Here is a 20,941-nt window from a genome sequence, read left to right as displayed (position 1 = left end):
GATACTTTTTGATTTGTTAGTTTGGAATAAATTGTGTAGATGGCACTTCTTTGAATTTATTCTCCATAATAAGTAACGTTTTGTCACCGAGGTGTGTTTTAAAATATTAAACTGATTCGGGTTCTTTGCGATTTTATTCTACGTTATTGTATATATAATCAATATACTTATGTATAATCAGTAAATAGCTTTGACAATAACATAATAGCTGCCATCTGTTGGCCTTTTCGAATATTATTACAGTCGCATCGGGTGTTTACTTAATACCATCCATTGGTTACCGTCACGAATCAAAATCGGAGTCCGAATCAGCAGAGCAGGTATCTGTACTAGTATAGTATTATATCATCAGTGATATTAGTTACACTATGCCTAAAGTTAACTGGAATACACCACAACTGGCTGAAGTATTTACGTCTTTCATAATATGTACCATCAATTGATCTTCTGGTTTATAGACTGTTACATTTGACGGTTTATGTTTACGTTTGCAAATAAGATCCGTTAAATGTGGAGCTGTTTACTGTTTACGAAGAATGATGGTGATTTATATAACAGGATGTAAGCGCCTACAGTGCCACCCACATTATTTTGTGGTGTGGAAAAAATGACCTGATACGTCATAGATCGGTGTTAGCCCAAGGGAGAACCATAGTGTAATATGAAAAGTAGTATAACTATAAGCAAAGATAGCAGCATGGATTGTATGTGTGCGCGTCCACTGCAGGCCATCTATGGACGGATGGTTGGTATCTCAGAACAGAAAATACAGTAGAAGTGGTTAGTTAATTTCACACGCGTGGCAACTGTAGGTCTCTTAGGACCTATTTTTCCTTATTATTTAAAGTTAAAAGGCACCAATGTTCCTACGACGATGTGAGCAATGCTATATCTAAAGTAGTTGATTGGTTTGCTGTTAATAACCTACTCCTTAATGAGAAAAAAACAAATTGTGTGAAATTTACATTACCCAATGTTAGAGAGACGGGTACAAACATTGTAGTTAGAAACGAAAGATTGAATCTTGTGGATACAGTTGTATGTCTAGGTATAACGTTAGATGCTAAATTGCAATGGGGTCCCCATATAAGTAAGTTATCAAAACGGCTCGGCTCTGCAGTGTACGCGATTAAACAAATAAGGAAACTTTCAGACGTCGAAACCGCTAGATTGGTTTACTTCAGCTACTTTCACAGTCTAATGACATACGGCATTTTGCTTTGGGGTAATGCCGCCGATATCAATAAAATCTTTGTCCTGCAGAAACGTGCAGTTAGGGCAATTTACAATCTGGGCCCCAAAGTATCTTTGAGAGATAAGTTTAAGGAAATTAACATTCTTACACTAGCCTCACAGTACATTTATGAGAATGTAATTTATGTTAAAAGGAACAGTAATTTATTTATGAAAAATAGTGACAGACATAACATTAATACGAGGAATAGAAATAAACTAGCTTTTCTTGATAGTCGTCTACACAAAGTCAAAAAATCATTTAAGGGGCAATGTATACGCTTCTATAACAAGATTCCGGTTGATATACAAAATTTGCCTTTCACGAGGTTTAAAACTATAGTGAAAGAAAAACTTTATACTAAAGGTTATTATACAACTTCTGCATACTTGGATGACAAAAATCCGTGGTAGTAACCCGTTTAGCTCATGGAGGTAGTCTCGATCTCTGATGTTTCAAATAAAAAAAAAAATTGTAAATGTTATTTACAAAGAGCAACCCCTAGAGTTTCTTGCTCATTCTTCACAGGGGCATCTGCCTTGCGAATGAGCGGTAGAGTTTAACCATTGTGACGATTTCAAGTGTAATAATGCTTACCTATGAAATAAAGATTATTTTGAATTTGAATTTGAATTAGGACCTATGTCGCACCCTTATTAATATAAGGGCACAATCCAAAAAAAGTAGATTTTTGGGAAATCGCGTATTAAGATTCTGGATTCCTACATTACACCTATTTTTTCAAATAACATGCTTATTATTTAAGTTATAAATATGAAATTTGGCAGATTTGTTCTTTGATAAATGTATTATAAATAGCAATAAAAAAAAATAATATAAGTAAATTCCATAAGTTTCAAGCAAGTTAAAAAAACACTTTCAAGTTAGACCCATATAGTACAAAAAATATAACAGAAATATGGAGCTATTTAAGTTTGATCCCATTTATTATTTAAGTCCCTATCAATTCCCAAATTTCCCAAAAATCTACTTTTTTTGGATTGTGCCCTTATATTACTAAGGGTGCGATGTGGTATGGTTGTGTCAATTCTTTCGCGAAAATTCCATAAAATCGTAGGAAAATTAATGATTACGCTGTTTTGGAGTGCAAAAATGATAGCCAGACCAAAAATATTACCCGTGGTGGTATTTCATATCATCGGCAAGTCTTATTTTAATATATCTTCTGTTTATCGAAATCATTTTTTGTTACAAGAAACGAAAATAAAGCTTGTACCCCTGCAATATGGTCGCTCCTTTTTTGGAGAACTATATTAATAACTCCTATTCGTCGTGGTTCAGCAATTAACCACTAGATGGCAGGACATTAATTGAAATTTCAATTTGATATCAAAACGCCGTAACTTGCATTAATTAACTTTTAACGATATGCCAACAGGGTAAAGTTCAAATTATATAAAAAATACAGAATTCGTTATTTCTTTTTAAATTCGAAAGTACTATCAATCATTAACAAGATTTCAGTGTTTCAAATAAAGAACGTGTGAGTTTTGGCGACATCGGCTCGTAATCGAGGCTTATGGCTCTTCCATTGTTTTTTTTCTTCCATAGTTGGTACACATTCGCATAATCTCGCGGTGCTCTCGAGTTGCACAATGCAGGGTCATACTCGTCATTCATGACAATGAATGTAATAAAATAAAAGAAAATAATATATGATGGAATAGACAAAATTTAATTTAGCTAAACTAAAGAATAACATGGACATTCTCCTCTAAAAATCCCGGGACTAATCGGTTTAAACTAATTTATTTATTTATTCTTTATTGTACAATACACTGAAGTATAAATCGTGGACTTAATGCCATAAGGCATTATCTACCAGTCAACCATTGGGCCAAACAGAAAAACACAATAGGTTTGCGCTACACTTAAACAAGACGATTAATATACTAGAAAGCTAATCCATAATTTGTATGGTATAAATAAATAACACAATATAAACATACTTATTATAAATACATAATAAACCTACATATATATTATAATAACAAATAATATAATATATGTACCTACCCAAAGAAACATTATACAGTCTTGATTTTCACAATTGTCAAACAGATGCTTGAACGATAATTTGGGCTGAGCTTGTTCCAAAGCCGGATTGCATGAAGGGTTAAAAGAATTAGACAAAAAATCAGTGCTGTGAGAAGGAATAGGAAGCTTAAGGCTACGGGTTATATTTGAATATGCGTATTATTTATTGAAATTTGCATACATTGGTGACAAATTATTATTTCGTATTAAGTATTTGCTATAAATTATTGCCTCAAAAACATTGTCTTACAATTATATGGACGTCGGGTCCGCGCTAAAAAGTGTCCGAACTTATAGGGCGTTAAAATCGTATACAGAGCGTCATTCACGCTTTAGTCTTCGTTTGTTCGACTGACAGCGAAGCAAGCAAAATTAGACAGTACTGCGATGACATTACAATTTCAATTCAACGTTTTAGTTTTTTCATATTCTAAATAGGTTGACTTGGGACATTTTTTTCGTGGTTTTTGTATTAGACCCGTTCATTTATTTGTAAGTCAATGCTCAAAAAATAATATTGTAATTGTGTTTCTGTAGGTACTTACGTATTTAAATACTAAAGTAGGTTAAAGCCATTTCAAAAATAAACACGACATTACCTATATATTGGATTGTTTAGAAAATAAACAGTAAAAAAAGAAATTTTATTTGCATTGATGATGGAATTGGTATATCGATACTAAGAAGGAGATTAGTAAGTCGTGCGCCTGGTGGTAAGCGATACCAATGCCTGTCCGTAATAGTGGTAGTACCGCTCAGAGCTTTAAACCGTAAAGATCACCATGTGACATAAGTAGTCAAGTCCCAAGTACCTGTAATTTCACCAACACCCTTACTTACTCTTCAAAATCGGAACGTAGTAATGTGAGCATAACTGCTTGGCGGCAGAAATAGGTAAGGAGTAGAATAACTTATAACAGTTACCTTAAATGGGACCCATGGCCAATAGTATGGCTTGACAGGAATATATCATTAGTTCTTTTTCATAAAATGTAAAATATAACACGGAATAACTTTGGTGTCTCTGTATTTAGAATTACAAATCGCTATCGATTCAATTTTTATTAGATGTTAATAAAGCAACGTATAGGTATGTACGTAATTTCGTTGCTATTCACAATAATATATTCCACAGAGACTACAGAGCTACTCGGCAACGAGAATAACAAAATAAATTCTTCGCATTTTATTTATTTGTATTTCATTTCATTTCATTTCATTTCATAAGAAAAACAATCCTGTCGGATCTGTTGCTATGAAATCATCCAGTAGTTTTTTTTTATATTGCGGGTAATCATATAAAAAACCTTCGTTTAATGATGGCATCGGGGGTGAGAGCCGTGTTCACTATTATAATCCTCTGGTAAACCGAAATCAAAACAGCAAGAACAGTTAAACTGACAATAGCTGAAAATATTAACAAATCAATGTACATTACACAAGAAGTGTTTGTTTTGTCTATTCAGTTTTATTATTAAATCGAGTGTAAACCTGATAGTATAAATATGGTAAATTTGTTTATCTAATAACACACATTTACGCTTGGAAAAAAACTAATCGATCTTAAAAGTCTGCCCACACTCGGCGCTGCCCGCTTTGTATCTTCTCATTTTTCAGCCATTGTATGTACAGGGACCAGTAACGCCATCTAGTAACGTTGTGGAGTAACCTAACTAAACTTTCACAGTAGTGCAGTTTCTGCTTAGTCCTGGAGTATCGCCACTGTTGCCAGATTAGGCGATTTTTCGCCATTTAGAGTACTTTGAGGGGTCGCGCGGCGACTAAAAAAGTGGTCGGTGACTCGGTGATTTTTAGGCTATGTTTGAAATAGGGAAAGGCGATTTTAGGCTACTTTATAAAATGTTTGGGGAGTTACAAATTTTATAATTTTATTAGGGATTTTGTGGGGAATGGAGTTGTAAAATAACTCATTTGGGGGTTTGGGTATATCGACGTGTGGGCAATTGCTGCCAGACATTGGCGAATATGAACTCTCTTATTTCCCCAATTCCTCGATGTGCAGCAGATTGTAGAATTATTTTTCTTGATTTTTAGGGATTTTATGGTTTGGGCGAATGACAAAAGTCTGGCAACACAGAGTACCACTGCATTGCATTTCATTGCAACTATTGCGAGCCCTAATCCATTCGCCAAATGCGGCCGCCTCTGCAAAGACTCTTTGTTTCGAAATACTTATACCAGTGAATTACGTTATGTTATATATGTGTACATGGATCTTTTTGCTGTGTAAAAATGCACCTATAGATAAAATATTTTTTTTTTGAAAATTGATAACTACTGAAATCTGTCAACATTAACGCCTTACCTCAAAAGCACTTCGTTTAAAAAGTATGACTAGTTACGCCATCTTGCGGTTTACCGTCGCACTGTTAAGAGGTGTAAGCGCCATCTATAACTAAACGTTATATCGACTTTCAGTGTTCGCTGACTGTACAGACTCAAACCTCTTCTGAAATAAGCTGAAACTGCGTCTTGCGTGCACGCAGTGTTTAGTTATATTTATATTTTTCTTACCACAACCAACGTGAACTTGATCCCAAAATAGTTTAGTTTGACATATGTACGGTGGAAACATGTAGTTTTTATTTTGAATATCGTTCGCGATTTTTATTTTAAATCTTAGATTCGTTTAAATGAAATCCAACATGGATTCAGGGTAAATATTCCTGTAATTTTTGCTTCTCTTTCTAGGGTTCTTTCAGTTTTTGCGAATGTTTTGATTTGCTATAACCTATAGTTTTGTGATGTTTCTTGCTAATCGCTAATCTATTTTAAATGATCATTGCCTATACAAATTTTAGTCATGTTTCGTTCAAATACACGCATTATTGTCACTAAAGTTTAATCAATTGCGAAAGCAAAAGTTCCATACAAAACACGTACCCGTCCAAAATGTATGGAACAACTAATTACTTATTTTGCTATTTGAGAGCGGTCTCCAAGATAAATGGTGTTTGGGTTTACGAATTTGCTTTTAAAGCCTTTTCAGTTAAATTGATTGGAACTATGATATATTTAAAACTTTATGTGATCTTCAGTTACGTTTCTGAATAACCTGTCTTTTAAAGTATTGTTATTAATTTGTATTCTAAAATTGATATTTTGTTGTTGCCAAAGATGTTTATTATCATGAAATCATTAGCAGAAATTTTTTTGAACATTTTAATTTTATAGTAGACAGTAGAATCTAAAACCCTACTATTGCGTTCTATAAAATCAAATGTAACTGCTTTGTAAAATACTAAAAGTAAATTAAGTATTACTTATAAGGGCGTACGTAATTTATTGCATATTAAATATCGAGTTCTTAGATTTACGCGATTGTTGCATATAGGAAATGAAACTTTTTTCGGATCGAAATCGGCTGGCGGCTAACAGTCAATGCAGTCAACCGTGACCGTGATCTATAGAAAAAGGGGAAAAAATAGTTTCATTTCTTAAGCAAATTAAATGTTCGTTGATACAGGGACGTTAAGAGCAAGATAAGTGCAGGATGGATGAAATGGTGACAGGTTACAGGCACTATTTGCGATCGGCGAATGGCTCTTAAGCCAAAGGGGAATATATACAAGACCGTGATGAAAACGGAGGTTGAACGAATTGTGCATGCAGCAGAAAAGCGAATGTTGAGATGGATGTGTGGAGTGACGTGAAAGGATAAGGAATGAGTTACATCAGGGGAAATTTGAAAATGGCTTCAGTGACGGAAAAGATGAGGAGCAATAGGTTATCGTGGTATGGATGTGTCATGCGGTGGGAAGAATGTCATGTAATGAGAAGAGTGTTACGTATGAATGTCGAGGGATATAAGGGGAGTGGAAGGCTAAAGAAAAGTGAAAAAAGGTGAAAGAGGACATGGATAAGAAAGGTGTGAGTATCAAAATGATCACTGATTGGGAAGAGTGGAAGAAAAATATATGTTGTGCCGACCCAACAGTGTGGGATAAAGACACGAGGAAGAAGATTAAATGATCATATCAACGCATACGACCAAGCTTGTTTTGACACAGTGTGTAGTTCCCTGACAAGAAGATAAGAAAATTGTCAATTGATACTAAACGTAAAAATTTCTTCAATTCAGAGGCAGTGGCAGTAGACTGGGGGAGCAGGACCCGCGCTGGTACATCGACTCCACCTACGCCTCTTCACTCAAAGTCTCTCTCCGGCTTCCCACCAGGCAGTTCTTAGAAGGTATTTATTGTATATCCTACTAATTTTAGTATAATCCATTCTTATCTAGCCTTTTAACCTTCTGATACGTCTGAAGCAGATTAGTTCCAGGTTACGTTTTTGTAGGACCCTGGTTAGGGTGGCAATTCATACACTAGAATTGTTAATTTATAACATAGATAGTAGAAAGAAATGGACATAAGTTCCCGTTTCTCTCAACATACTCGACACACATTGACGACGCAGTAACAGACACCAAAAATCTGTGTTACAACTGAAATAGGCTGGAAACATTTCAAAATGTTATACACTGTCATTTTGAAACTCATAACATAAAAAATACATGCGCTAAGCTTGGATTTAGTTTTTTAAATTACTGACTACTAGATTTATAGATTTCACGAAATGGTGACCAAAGACAAGAATCATAAATACACTACATTTTACAATGCAGTTGGTCAGAACTTGTGTGGTTAAGATGCACTGAGCTTAGATTTAGTTTTTTAAATAAGTGACTACTAGATTTATAGATCTCACGAAATGGTGACCAAAGACAAGAATCATAAAGACACTACGTTTTACAATGTAGTTGGTCAGAACTTGTGTGGTTATGACGTTCATACGCTCTTTTACAAGGTACTTAATTACTGCTCAAACTTAAAAGAAAGTAACGTACCTAATCATTATATAGGACGTTATAAAATAACGAACAATGGACTGAAACTTATTCTAGAGAGAAAATGGAATATGAAGACATTTTCGCATTAATACATAATAATATTTGCAGATTTCTACCAACCTTGGTTACTGCAAAGAGAACTAAGAAAATTTCTAATGGGTATGTTGATTTTACGCCCTGATGTTATTTACCTATGTTTTGAGTGCCTCCCAATTGTCTTGTATGTGAGCGTCGTTTGAGCCCAAATGCCTTGAACAAACTATGTTGTGATTGTCTTGTCCTTAAACCCTGTGCTGTCCATGCGGAATAAAAATATCTTGAAAGAATCCTATTTACAAATATGTTCAAAAAATGTTCCGTGTTGAAATTTTATTGATCTCAATTTTATGTTCTTAACATTGTTTAGCAAGTCATTTAATAGTCATATTATTAATATAGCTATCATCGTCATTTAAATTTTTTTTTTTTTTTACAAAATTTCGCTGAAGCTTACAGCGCCATCTATGAGAGCGGTGCCGAATTAATATAAACCTTGGAGAGCGTACAGTTAGCGGAATCATTTCGCTATTGAAGTTTGCGCCTGCTTCACTAGGTGGCGTTTTTGCAAATTTGTGCATTGGTTAGCGTAGACTGCATTACTAGAGATGTTTAGTTTCTTCATTGACTGCACAATGTTTGTAAGGATTGTTTCCATCACAGCCAGTATTTTTCATATTATCTTATATCATTGCTAAGCATGACACACCATGAACAACACATTTACCTAGAATTTTGAAAACCTAACACTGAAAACTGGAAACGTCTATAGAGAAATATTTGCAGCTTTCTATAAAAATTATTATACTTACTATAGGATACGCACACATCTGCACAGTATACAGTAAATACAGGATATGCATAGAGGAGCAAGGAGCAAAGGTAAGAGCATTAATTTGGGGTCTGAACTTGTGATTATACTGACCTTCTGTATCGTCATCCCACCTTTTTATCATCCGTTTTTCTGTTCCTGGCCACTTATATTTAAAATTTTGAATCGTTCTCGAATTCAGTTTTCCTACATTATTATTACGTTTATCCGTCGTCACTGCCATCAAAATTTTTGAAATGACAGGACGTGCCTATAAATGACAAATCATCACCTTCATTTTGTTAAACTTCACGTCGATTACTATTAAAATTAGGTATATAATTATATATGCCTAAATTATATTTTGGGGCGAGTGTTGTGTATTATGTTAGTTACTTTATACCTTTTTACATTATTATAATTTAATTATTTGCCATGCTTTTTTCTATTATTATCCCTTAGTAATCTCTTATCTCTTAATAAAACCGTCGGGCCTTTTTTCTTCTCATTACCGACCATGGCTGCAATGAGAAGAAAAAAGACCCGAGTGTTTTATTTGGGGCATTATAGTTAAGTGTGATGAAAAACATTGTATGTTACACGGTACGGGAATTACGAACTTAGACTCCTAAAGCCCTCTAATAGAGTTTCGTTCGTAATTTCTTATTTACCGTTTTTCAGAAGAGCTCCTTGTGAAAGAGTTTGTCCAGGCAAGTACTGCCACCTTACCTATTTCTGCCGCTAAGCAGTAACATGACCGTTACTGCATTCCGGTTTTGAAAAGTAAGGATGCTAGTGAAATTACAGGTATATGGGACTTGTCATCTTATATCTCAGGCGGACGCAGTGCCCTTCAGATCTTTATGATTTAAAGTTCTTAATGGGACAGCAACTGTTATGGACAGGCGTGTGCCTAGCCATCAGAAGCATGGCTTGTTCGTTCCGTCACTTATTATCGTAAAATAATAATAATAACGCACACATTCAACGTAGCCCCGCACTAGGGTAACCCTGTGTCGCGAGTGCCATGGACACATACATAGACAACCACAAATTATACCCAAACTCACGAGAGAAGTAAAAGTACGCAATACAAATATTTCTCCCGGCCCGGGAATCGAACCTGGGACCTCTGCGTGGCAGTCCGGCCGTCGTCAGTCAGTGGCAGCCGTTCGGCCACGGAGGCAGTTTATATGTATAGGTCTTTACGTTAGTATGTGACGGGATAAAGGTACATTGAACAAAAAACCTACCCATGTAAGTAGGAGTTCAAGCTGCCAAATGAAATATTATAATAATAACATCGGAAAACATCAACATGTGACATCTACTAGAATATTTATTCAAGCCACCTGTGCTCATAAAACAGATGACTTTGCGTCACATGCTGGAATTTAATAAAGTTTTCTACAGTGTAGGACATATAAATAAAAATGTTAATGCGCATACCCTTGTGATGGTTTGATATTTTTGGATTTTGGAGTAGAGTCTTATTTAAGCTTGAAATGTTGACGAGTACGTACCATGACACCTGTTTACAATGGAGTAACCAGTGACTTTAGTTGTTTACTGCTTTTTGTAACTGTAGAGCATCTTGTGAAGGAGTTTGTCGATAAATGTTCTGCTACCGTACCTAATTCTGCCACCAAGCAATAATATCGCACCCCTCATTGAAAAACGGCATGAGAGGAGTTACCTAGGTCAAAATTGTTTATTGCTCATTTAGATACAGAAAAATATAACCCACATCCTCTCCAATTCATTTATCTACAATGTTAATCGATAGAGGAAATGAAACTATTTTTCCGGATTTAAATCGCGTATATTTGTTTTTTCAAACAAACCGAACGTTTCGGGCCCTTTACAGGTCCCATGGTCACGGTTGACTGAGGTGGTACAGTCTTCAACCAGTTATGTCTAATATTGATGCAGACCACCCTATTTTTTCACTATAGTTACAATAGTTATTAATTAAATACAGGGTGGCGCAATAGAACGTGCATAAATTAAGTATAGGCTAAAAAAATAAATACAAAAGGTATATTTGAAATAAAAGCTATGATGAATAGGTAATTAAACGAAGTTTATTTTTTAAAAATAACGTCATCTAAATGACGGCCCTCTCGAAGATGGCACTCCTCTAAACGCGAACGCAGATTTGTGAAAACTTTTCTTAATAAATCTGGGGTGATTGCTGCCATTTCCCCACGGATATTTTCCTTTAGTTGCCTGATGTTCCTCGGATTGTTCATGTACACTTTGTGTTTGAGGTATCCCCACAAAAAAAAGTCAGGAGGCGTCAAGTCAGGGCTACGTGGGGGCCAGGGGATATCACCTCTTTTGGAAATTAGTCTAGCTGGAAACATCTGTCTCACAACCGCCATAGAGTCATTCGATGTGTGACAGGTCGCTCCGTCTTGTTGGAACCAAGTCCTCGTATTCGCTATTCTTGATCTCGCAAGCTCTGGAGTCAAATATCCTTCTAACATCGCAACATAGCGGTCGGTGTTAACGGTGATGTTTCGTCCTCGTGAATCTTCAAAAAAAGAAAGGGCCAATAATTCCTTTGCTTGAGATTGCTGCCCATACCGTTACTTTCGGACTATGCAGTGGTTTTTGATGTTTCATTTTTGGATTCTCGTCATTCCAATAACGACAATTTTGTCGGTTTACGAACCCATTTAAATGAAAATGAGCCTCGTCAGAAAAAAGAATGTTCTCAAAAGTGGAAAATCGACGAAGCATTTCTTCAGCAAATGCTAACCTTGCTCCAAAGTCGGTATCTTTTAATTCCTGTGTTAACTGGAGCTTATAGGGATGCAGTTTAAGATCCAACTTCAAAATTCGCTGTAAACTTCGTCGCGACAAGTTTAAAGCCGCCGATCGCTTCCGAGTAGACACTTGCGGATTTTCTCGTACTGAGTCCTTCACCCTCTCAATATTGTCTGTGGTCCTAGACGTTCTTGGACGACCTTTTGCTGATTGTTTAAACGTGGAACCGGTCTCTTCAAAGCGCTTTATCCATATTTTAATTAAATTTGCACTCGGAGCTTCATTGATGTGTATTAATCCATATTCAGAGCAATACAGTCGCCTTGTAGAGATGTATGAACGACCGTTCTCGTAAAACGTGCGAACACAAAAAGCGCGACGCTTCCCGTCGAAGTGACTCATGGCTACTAAAACTTCACGAGTGCCACTATCTAATCACGCTAGGCTCCCCCCTCCCACGCACTCTTTACCGCGCGAAAAAAGATGACGCAATATGCACGTTCTATTGCGCCACCCCTTATTTTTAATTTTACAAAGAAAACATTCCAATTTACGCTATATTAAGTTTTACAAATTATTTTATTGAATGATTTTTTATTAAGTTCAATTTATTATTAATTATTAATAGAAATTAGAATAAACTAAAACATATTAATTAGTACTGCAGTCTTATGTCTGTTTGGGATTTTTCATTAGAGGAAATACTGGATCCCAAACTGGTGGTACGGAGAAACCATCTTCCCTGTTGAAATTTTGCTGCGAGAGGCCATTGAAATTAAAAAACATCCTAATTTTTCTCCTAATCCTAATTTAAATCAGGAAAAATAGTTTCATTTCCTATGTGTAACAATCGCGAAAACCTAAGAACTCGATTAGTCGATAGAGTTACAAGAATTATTATCCATACAAACTGAGGTAACGTTAAAAACGCAGCTCCACGCTCCATCGCGGGGTGCAGTGCAGTGTAATAATCGCCTAAGTGTCAAGGTGACAGGCGCGGTGGCAGTGTTCCTCAGATCTATCCGCTTTGAAGCTCCGAATGGCACTGCATCTGGCATTTTTGAGGGTGAGTATTTTGTTATTTAGTTTTTTTAAATTTATTACAGCCTTCCTTTTTCCTTTTTATCACTTCTTACAATAAATCTTGTGGACCGAGCCTTCTGCATTCTCAGTTTTCTAAAGCTGGGTTACAACTTTATACTATCCAGAATAAACGTTGAACCATCATTGTTGATTAGTCATCGCATAGGTATTGTTAGTGCATTATTTATGACTAATCCGTCTCTGGACTTAAACGTCTTCACTCGCCTCTCCATCATCTTTCATCGTTAGATAATAAAACAAGCTCTAATATTTATTATCGCACAAAATTTTTTCGCGTGTATAATGGTTATTTTTAAGCATTAGGTACCTGAATGTGAACATAATAATTGTTCTTGTTGCAGCGTCTACACTGTCGAGAACCGCGATAAGACTTTGAACTAGGTATGCATGCGGTTACATATTATCATGGAGTATATAACTAGAAATAGAGACGAAATGTCATCTAATTTGTTTGAAAACTGTTCTGCCATATCATTACGGTGACAACTGCATTCCAATTGGCCAGCCCGAATTCGAAACAATTGACGGGTGTCGTCAATTGTTTCTCTTCAAATTGGCTAGTTTAACTTGAGTTTTGCTATAATACATATTTAATATTTATTTACCGATGAAATGTGATTCCGTTTGTTTTGTAATTACATGTTTTGCTGATGTTACACACCGCTGGATGGAACATCCCGCATTGTTAGAGATATTATCTTTATTACAATAAATACAGAATATTTTTGGAATATACGGAGACGTACACACAGGTCAGTTGTTGGCGCTTTCAGTTCAATTTGTGGTTTCTACGCAAACTAGTGTTGATATTTAAAAGTGATATAAGTAAGGGTTTACTCGATAAGTTGCCAAGGATGGATGGTCATTTTTTCATCTCTATTTCTGGTTATATACTGGATGCATAATATGAATGAAACGATTTTCTTGTTTTTTTATTTATCAAATTTCAAAATAGTTTTACCAAAAGCGACACTTCTTTATCGCTAGGCAAAAACGTAGTGGTTTAACCACCTAGCGATGAGCTAATCGGCTCGACACTTCAATTAACTAACTACTTATCTATTAACTAGTTGTAGATCATAGTTTCCCAAAGTGATCTCTACCGCCACCCAATGGGCGCTGAAGAGTCCTAGGGCGACGGTAGAGCTCTCGCAATTGGTGGGTGTTGATGCTGTCCACGGGATTCTACCTACACTACACAATGAACACACTACATGCCAAATACATTTTATAAGGCAAAGGAATGGAAATCCCTGCGTGCAGACTTGTTCCCCGAACGCTATAAGTTGGGCCTTTTCAAGGCGAGAGTGAATAGGGACTATTTAGTGTGCATGCTACATCGTCGACATGATGGAGGTCAAATGCGCATATACTTATAAAAAAACTATAAATGCCTAAATAATAAAAATTTTTTCTGTCATTTTTTGTGTTACTTTAATTTTTTAAATTTTTAAAAACATATTTTTACGTGTTTACTATTATTTTTTGTGATGCTGGACGATGATTTTTATATTTTGCTTAAGTGGACGGTAAGCCAAAAACTTGGAAAGCTATGTTCTAGAGCAGGGTTTCCTAACCTGTGGTCCTTTAGGTGTCCATGGCGAGCCTACCTAACATAACAAATACCTGCATTATATAAAATTGGTCTGCAATATGTTGTGGTTAAATAGGTACTGTGCGCGTGACCTTTTTGAATTTTCGTACCCGAGCGATGAGCGAACGACACGCGCGTCAATTGCAAGCCTTTCTTCTTCTATATCTTTTCGGAAAGGGTCGGTGGGCTTTTTGAAATTTTGAGAGGGGTCCATGACTAGAAAATGGTTAAGAAAATCTTTTCTAGAGCATAGGTTTACATTTTATTTGTTTAAGTAAGTACTATAGATATTCAAAACTGACACTACAAACCAAGACAGTGTCTCTGTAGAACAGCATTGCATTTCCTGACATCACTCTCAATGTCACTTAGCCCTGTGCCTGGTACATAGTTAAACATTTTTGGTAGCATGTAGTCCGGCCTGCGTATTCCACGTACGTAGCTCTACTAGGGAAACCCTGTACCGCGGCTGCCATGGTCACACATATTGCACTGCTGTTACAATAGTGTAGTAACTCAAAATACGTGAAATAAGTAGCAGTAGAGCTCCTTGTGAAAGAGTTCGTCGTAAGCAGTAATGTCAGCATTACTGTGTTCCGGTTTTGAAGGGTAAGGGTGCTGGTGAGTTTACAGGCATATGAGACTTGCCAACTTGTGTCTCAGGGTGACGGGGGATTTAAAGCTCTTGAGTGTCATTGCAACTTATGGACAGGCGTGTAGCTTACCATCAGGCGCACGACTTGTTCGTCCCGTCACTTGATATTATAAAAAAAATCAATATTTTTCCATTACTTAACGTCAAATTTGATTCTCTACACGTCAATAAAGCCGTCGTTAGAATATTGTAAGAAACTATCAAAAGATATCTACTTAACTCAAAATGAGATCATTTTATGTCAGCTGGTTCTGGCCAAAATTATCCATATTCAAAAATATGAATATAATTTTCTATTTTTTTTTCAAATTAAATAGGAAATAGGAAATTGTTTAATTGTCTGTAATAAATAAATTATAACTTACACATAAATTTAAATGATCTTTTACGGGAACTGAGTAATTCGTTTTTCATCGATTCTGAGAAAGTACACTTTTTGAGTTAATACACTAGACGCGATGAGTGCGATATAGACAATTACAAATTACACCCAAGTCACGAAAGAAATAAATATAGGCCATACAAATATTTCGCCCGGCCGGGGAATAGAACCCGGGACCACAGAGGCAGTCAATATGTATTTGTGTGATTCCGGAATGAATGTGTTCGTATATTTTTGCATGCAGCTTGCACGAGTGACTAATCAGTGTAATAGAGTCAACTGCCTGTCACGTACAAAAAAAAAATGTAACGTATGCACTAAAGGCTTTTATTCCGGGAATCATGGCTTTGAAAATTTCGCGTCTGTACGTTTTTTGACATTATTGGGCCAAAGTCAGTTCATATTACTGATTGGCGGCAAAAATACGTAAGGTACTTCTCTGGACGTACTCTTTGACAAGAAGTTCTGCCGCTACTAAGGATTCTAAGGCTATAAATCCGGGGTTCGTAATATCTGAACCCGGGGTCGGTTTACTGTTGCAATGGAACCCGAACGAGCCCAAATGCGAGTATCGTGTGATCCCGAGACTGGTAGCTTGTCAAAAATAATGAAATTTGAGTCACATCCAGTCCCGGGTTCTGTTGCAGCTCGAGAGATGACATTAAATTTGTATCGTCTGAACCCAAATTTATTTTCGAAAAATGTAAAATTTAATGTATTCTACATACATAAATCAGAAACTCCCGAAGAACATATCCAAAAACCATTGGGTTTAGAACAAGTTGTTTAGTATGGCGGGTATTATGCATAGTTTAAAGGAAAATGAATTCGGGTTCAGACGATAGAAATTTTATGTTACCTCTCGAGCAAATGACATTATTAGTGACTAGCAACCAGTAGTGGGATCACACGATACTCGCATTTGGGCTTGTTCGGGTTCCGTTGCAACTTCAAGCCGACCCCGGGTTCGGATACTACAAACCTCAAATTCGCAACGTTGTGGTGCGTGTTGCGGGGCGTAACTTGGAAACCGAAACATTACTGTTTGGGGGCAGAAATAGGTAAAGTGGCAGTACTTCTCTGGACGAACAAGGAGCTCGACTGCCACTACATAATTTTAATAGTAATCAGAAGTTTAACTATAAAGGAAATGAAAGTGATTTATGATTTATGGGCACGTCCTCTCGTTTCAATAATTTTGATGGGAGTGACGATGGATCGAACAAACGTAAGAATAGAGAATGAAAAGAGAATTCGAGAATGATTTGTGAAAAAATCTATTTCATTTTAAAAATAAGTGACCAGGAATCAGAAAAGAGGATGGTAAATAATTGCAACTTTTTTATGTAAGAAACGACCTCAAAAGTTCGTGGAAATACATATATTTGTCAAGTTTTACTGAAATCGGTTACCGGAATGTGCGCGAAACTGGATTCTTTGTTTGCCACCTTTAGAGATGGGATATTTTTCTCAAATTTAAATGGGACCAATGGATACCCTCTTTTCAACAAAAAAAGAATCTGGCACGGTATGCAAGAAGACGTCGGTTCGAATCCGACCGGATCGAAGGAATTTTTTCTGAGTGTTTTTTCTGAGTGTTCGATCTTTGTATTAATAATTATAACAAACTAGTGGAGTAATTTCACAAAAAATAATTGAATATATATATATATATATATATATAATAAAAATTTAATTAAAAAAGAATCATCAAAATCTGATGACCGTAGCAGGGAGATATGATTCCCCCATGATGCGACATTTTTTGCAGGTGCTTGTTAGCAAAACGTGTTCATCAATTTGCTGACAAGCGCCATTACATATTAATTTTCTTTTCGTTTTTACTGACATAGCCACTAAGAAAACTGTAACTAACCAATTTATGGATCACGTTGTCCGAAATAAAGATGTAAATAAATTAAATAAATAAAATCGGTTCACAGATGTCGGAGATATCGCGTAACACACATACAAAAAAATACAGACGATTTGAGAACCTCCTCCTTTTTTTTAAGTCGGTTAAAAAGTATCACGATGATGAAGGAGGTCAGCATCGACACAAAAATAAGTCCGCCTCGCTGACAAAATGATTATCGACTTCTTGGCATACTTTGAATAGTTCACGCAGGTTTCTGTTAAATCTGAACAACACTTGGTTGAAAATGTGGACAGATATAAGACATCGCATTTACAGGATCTAGCCTACCTAGCCTTGATGGTAAATCGGGTCTCCAGCCCAAGTTTCATGTAACACTCTTAGTTCTTTTCGTTGTCAAGTAATAACCTTGACTGATTATAACAGAAATACACTTGTACACCGTTCTGCACGATTTAATTTGGCATTTCCGCTTATAACGAACTGATGGTCTGCATTAGAAGTTCTTTGAAGTGATAGTGAAAATGTGAATAAATAATTTCTTTCTTGACATTTGCTAAGATGCTGCGTAAAATTTCCGAAGGTAAAGCTGAGTTACAACAGCGACAGATGCGTCCGAAACGAGTTTTAGAAATTTTATGTCTTTATTTTGAAGATAGGGGTTATTTGAAGCTATTTTACATCTCTATTTTGGATATAGGGGTTATTCGTAATAAGGTCATTTTATTATACGTAGAAATTTAAAGAAATACTTATAAGATTTTGGAAACATATTAACAAAAATAATAGCGTCAGTGGTGATTTTTCTCCTTTTTTATGATAACAGGTGACGAACAAGTCGTGCGCCTGGTGGTAAGCGACATACCTGACCATAACAGTTGCAGTGGCACTCAGTGCTTTAAATCGCAAAGATCTGAGGGGCACTGCCGCTGCGTCCGTCACCCTGAGACATATGTTGACAAGTCCCATGTGCCTATAATTTCACTATTTCAAAATATGTCTTAGATGCCTGGCATTGTAAGACCACGATCTCGTTCGATTCTTCCTTGAACCTGCAAGATGTGGAATGATCTTCCTCCAGTAGTATTTCCTTTGCACTATGACATGGGGTTCTTCAAAGTGTGTTTACAGGGCTCTTAGAGGCTGGCAACGCATAGGCAGCACATCTGATGTTGCAAATGTCCAAGGGCGATTATGACTACCTCCTATCAAGTGGCTCGTCTGCTCGTATGCCTCCTTGTTTACATTAAAAAAAAATATGTCCTGGTTTAAAATTCAATTTTGGTTTTAATTGAGCTTGATTTTTAAAATGAATTTGAAACAGGACGTAAATATTTTTAAACTGTCGTAAAAACCAAATGGTGCTCACCTGAAAAATTTCAAAATGCCGTTTACGCCGCATTCTACAATTCACCGTCGTCGGTGTATTGTAGAATGCAGCGTAAACGAAGTAAAAAAGTAAAGAAATTAATTATTATTATGCCAATAAATATAACTATAATCTTAAGTGCATTTGTTATTTTAGATATCGCTACGAGCTTTTTATAAGGAATAGATATAATATTAAAGCCCTCGTAGCAATGACTCCCGCATAAGGGAGTAGGCAGAGGCTGAAAAACAGCGCTGCATTGTACCATCGCCGTTTCAGCATAAGCTGAGTGAGTATAACATAAAAAAATGTTATTCTGAGAGGATAAATGATTTATTTCTTTAATTACATGCACATGGGACTTCTCACTTATGTTTCAGGGTGACGGGCGCAGTGGCACTGCCCTTCAGACCTTTACAATTTAAAGCTCTGAGTGCCACTGCAACTATCTTGGATAGACGTGTCGCTTACCTTCAGGCGCACGACTACTTTGTGCCGTCACTGAAGAATCGCAGACATAAGTTGAAAAGTCCCATGTGCCTGTAATTTTACCAGCACCTTTATCATACAAAACCGGAACGCAGTATCTATAAAGCGGCACGTGCGATCATAATGTCAAAAATGATTGTAAGATAAGATAAATTTATTTCAATATGACTTAATCTAATACAATTATAATGAAAACAATGTAATTGAAGATAAAATATTAAAATAAACAGTAATAAACAAAACAAAAAAAAAATCTAAATTATATAAAATAATCATGGTAAAATTAAACATTTTAATCTTAGTGCCTAATAGTGCAATTGCGATGCCTAAACTAAGTACATGTGTACCTGTATTTTAGGCATAATAGTGCATTTTTCATAACAAAGCTTAAAAAAAAAAGATTTTATAAATTTAACAAATAAAAGATAAGTAGTTATAAGTGGTTATAATTTATAAAAGATAAGTAGTTAAACATTACTTATTATATAAATATAAATTATGAAATAACTTCCAACAAGTCCTCGGTATCATTGTAGGTTTTACTCTTAAGCCAAAATTTGACGGTCTTTTTACATTCAGTTTTATTCATATGAAAATAATGCAAAGTAGAATTTATTTTAAAATAACGGAATGTGCCAAGGAAGCAGAAGAATCTATGTGAGTGTGCTGTGCGGAGTTGTGTACGAGATGAAAAGGGATCGTGTCGTCTTTGCTTAGTTACAGTCATGTAATCATATGGAGTAATTGAGTGCTTTTTCAAAATTATTTGCAGGATAAACAGTTGCCGAACAGATAGAACATCGCACTCGTTTAGTAATTTGTGGGTTGGGTAATCGAAAGGACGACAGTTGATCACTTTAAAAACAGTTAAAGCAATTTGAGAAATGTATATCATATAGTATACGTGTTCAATTTAGTTCAGTTGATATTAAAAAAAATCATTGATATAATATGTAATGTGCATATTGAATGCAGCGGTTTTCTTGTAAAATTTCAGGAGAGTTTTTTTTCTATCGTGAAAATTTTTAGGTAACGTGTTTTCACATCATATAGTAATCAGTGTATATTCTCAATTTTATGATATATTTTTTCCAATTTTTTTAAATCTGAGAGGAAATACGTCCTTAGAGGTAGGACGTATATGGGTAATCTGCATCTTTCTGTAAATTTAACGTCACAGAACACCTACAGCAATCTCAAATATCAATATATGACTCAGTATGAGTCACTGGAGAAACTTGCCGCTCTAATTTACAAGTATTTCGAGTTGGCAACCGGGATCGCACGCGAATGTCCGACGAGAGATTTTTATATGTATTTATTTATATAATAACATATGTAGAAACAGTTTATAGGACAGATTGCTTGTCTGAGATTACATAGGCATTAAGGTCGTTTGAGTATGTATGTAATATCAATTTCTCTTCTGATTAACCGTCGTAATGGTATTATTGCACAATGTTTACTTCTTCTATATTTACTTTTTTCTTATAATATCAAGTGACGGTCACAGTCAAAGTCAAAGTCAAAGATTATTTATTCCATAGGTAAAATAAATTTACACTTGAAAACGTCACATTTAAGCTACTGCTCGTTCACTACGCTGACCTCCCTGAGAAGAACGAGCAAGAAACTCTAGGGATTGCTCTTTTCAAATAAACTTAAATGCTATGGAATACACTTTGAATCAA

The 20,941-nt window shown here is 35.7% G+C and overlaps 1 protein-coding gene across 3 annotated transcripts in view; it reads left to right on the top strand.

Moving 5' to 3' along the window:
* The window catches only part of LOC113228101 (filamin-A), a 199,089-nt gene that overhangs the window by 78,196 nt on the left and 99,952 nt on the right, over window positions 1–20,941 (top strand). For 2 of the 3 annotated variants that reach the window (XM_026461245.1, XM_026461244.1), the window contains exons 2-3: window positions 7,395–7,504; window positions 8,271–8,321. In XM_026461245.1, the coding sequence (XP_026317030.1) occupies window positions 8,318–8,321 (4 nt within the window). In that variant the 5' untranslated portion in view covers window positions 7,395–7,504; window positions 8,271–8,317. The remainder of the gene's footprint in view (window positions 1–7,394; window positions 7,505–8,270; window positions 8,322–20,941) is intronic. The other variant, XM_026461246.1, reaches the window with a different exon arrangement.

The sequence above is a fragment of the Hyposmocoma kahamanoa genome, unplaced genomic scaffold, assembly GCF_003589595.1.
Source record: "Hyposmocoma kahamanoa isolate Upper Pololo Valley unplaced genomic scaffold, ASM358959v1 224, whole genome shotgun sequence".
In the NCBI taxonomy this organism is placed as follows: Eukaryota; Metazoa; Arthropoda; class Insecta; order Lepidoptera; family Cosmopterigidae; genus Hyposmocoma; species Hyposmocoma kahamanoa.
The sequence above is the reverse complement of the archived record's forward strand: the minus strand, read 5'-3'. Positions and strand labels throughout refer to the sequence as shown.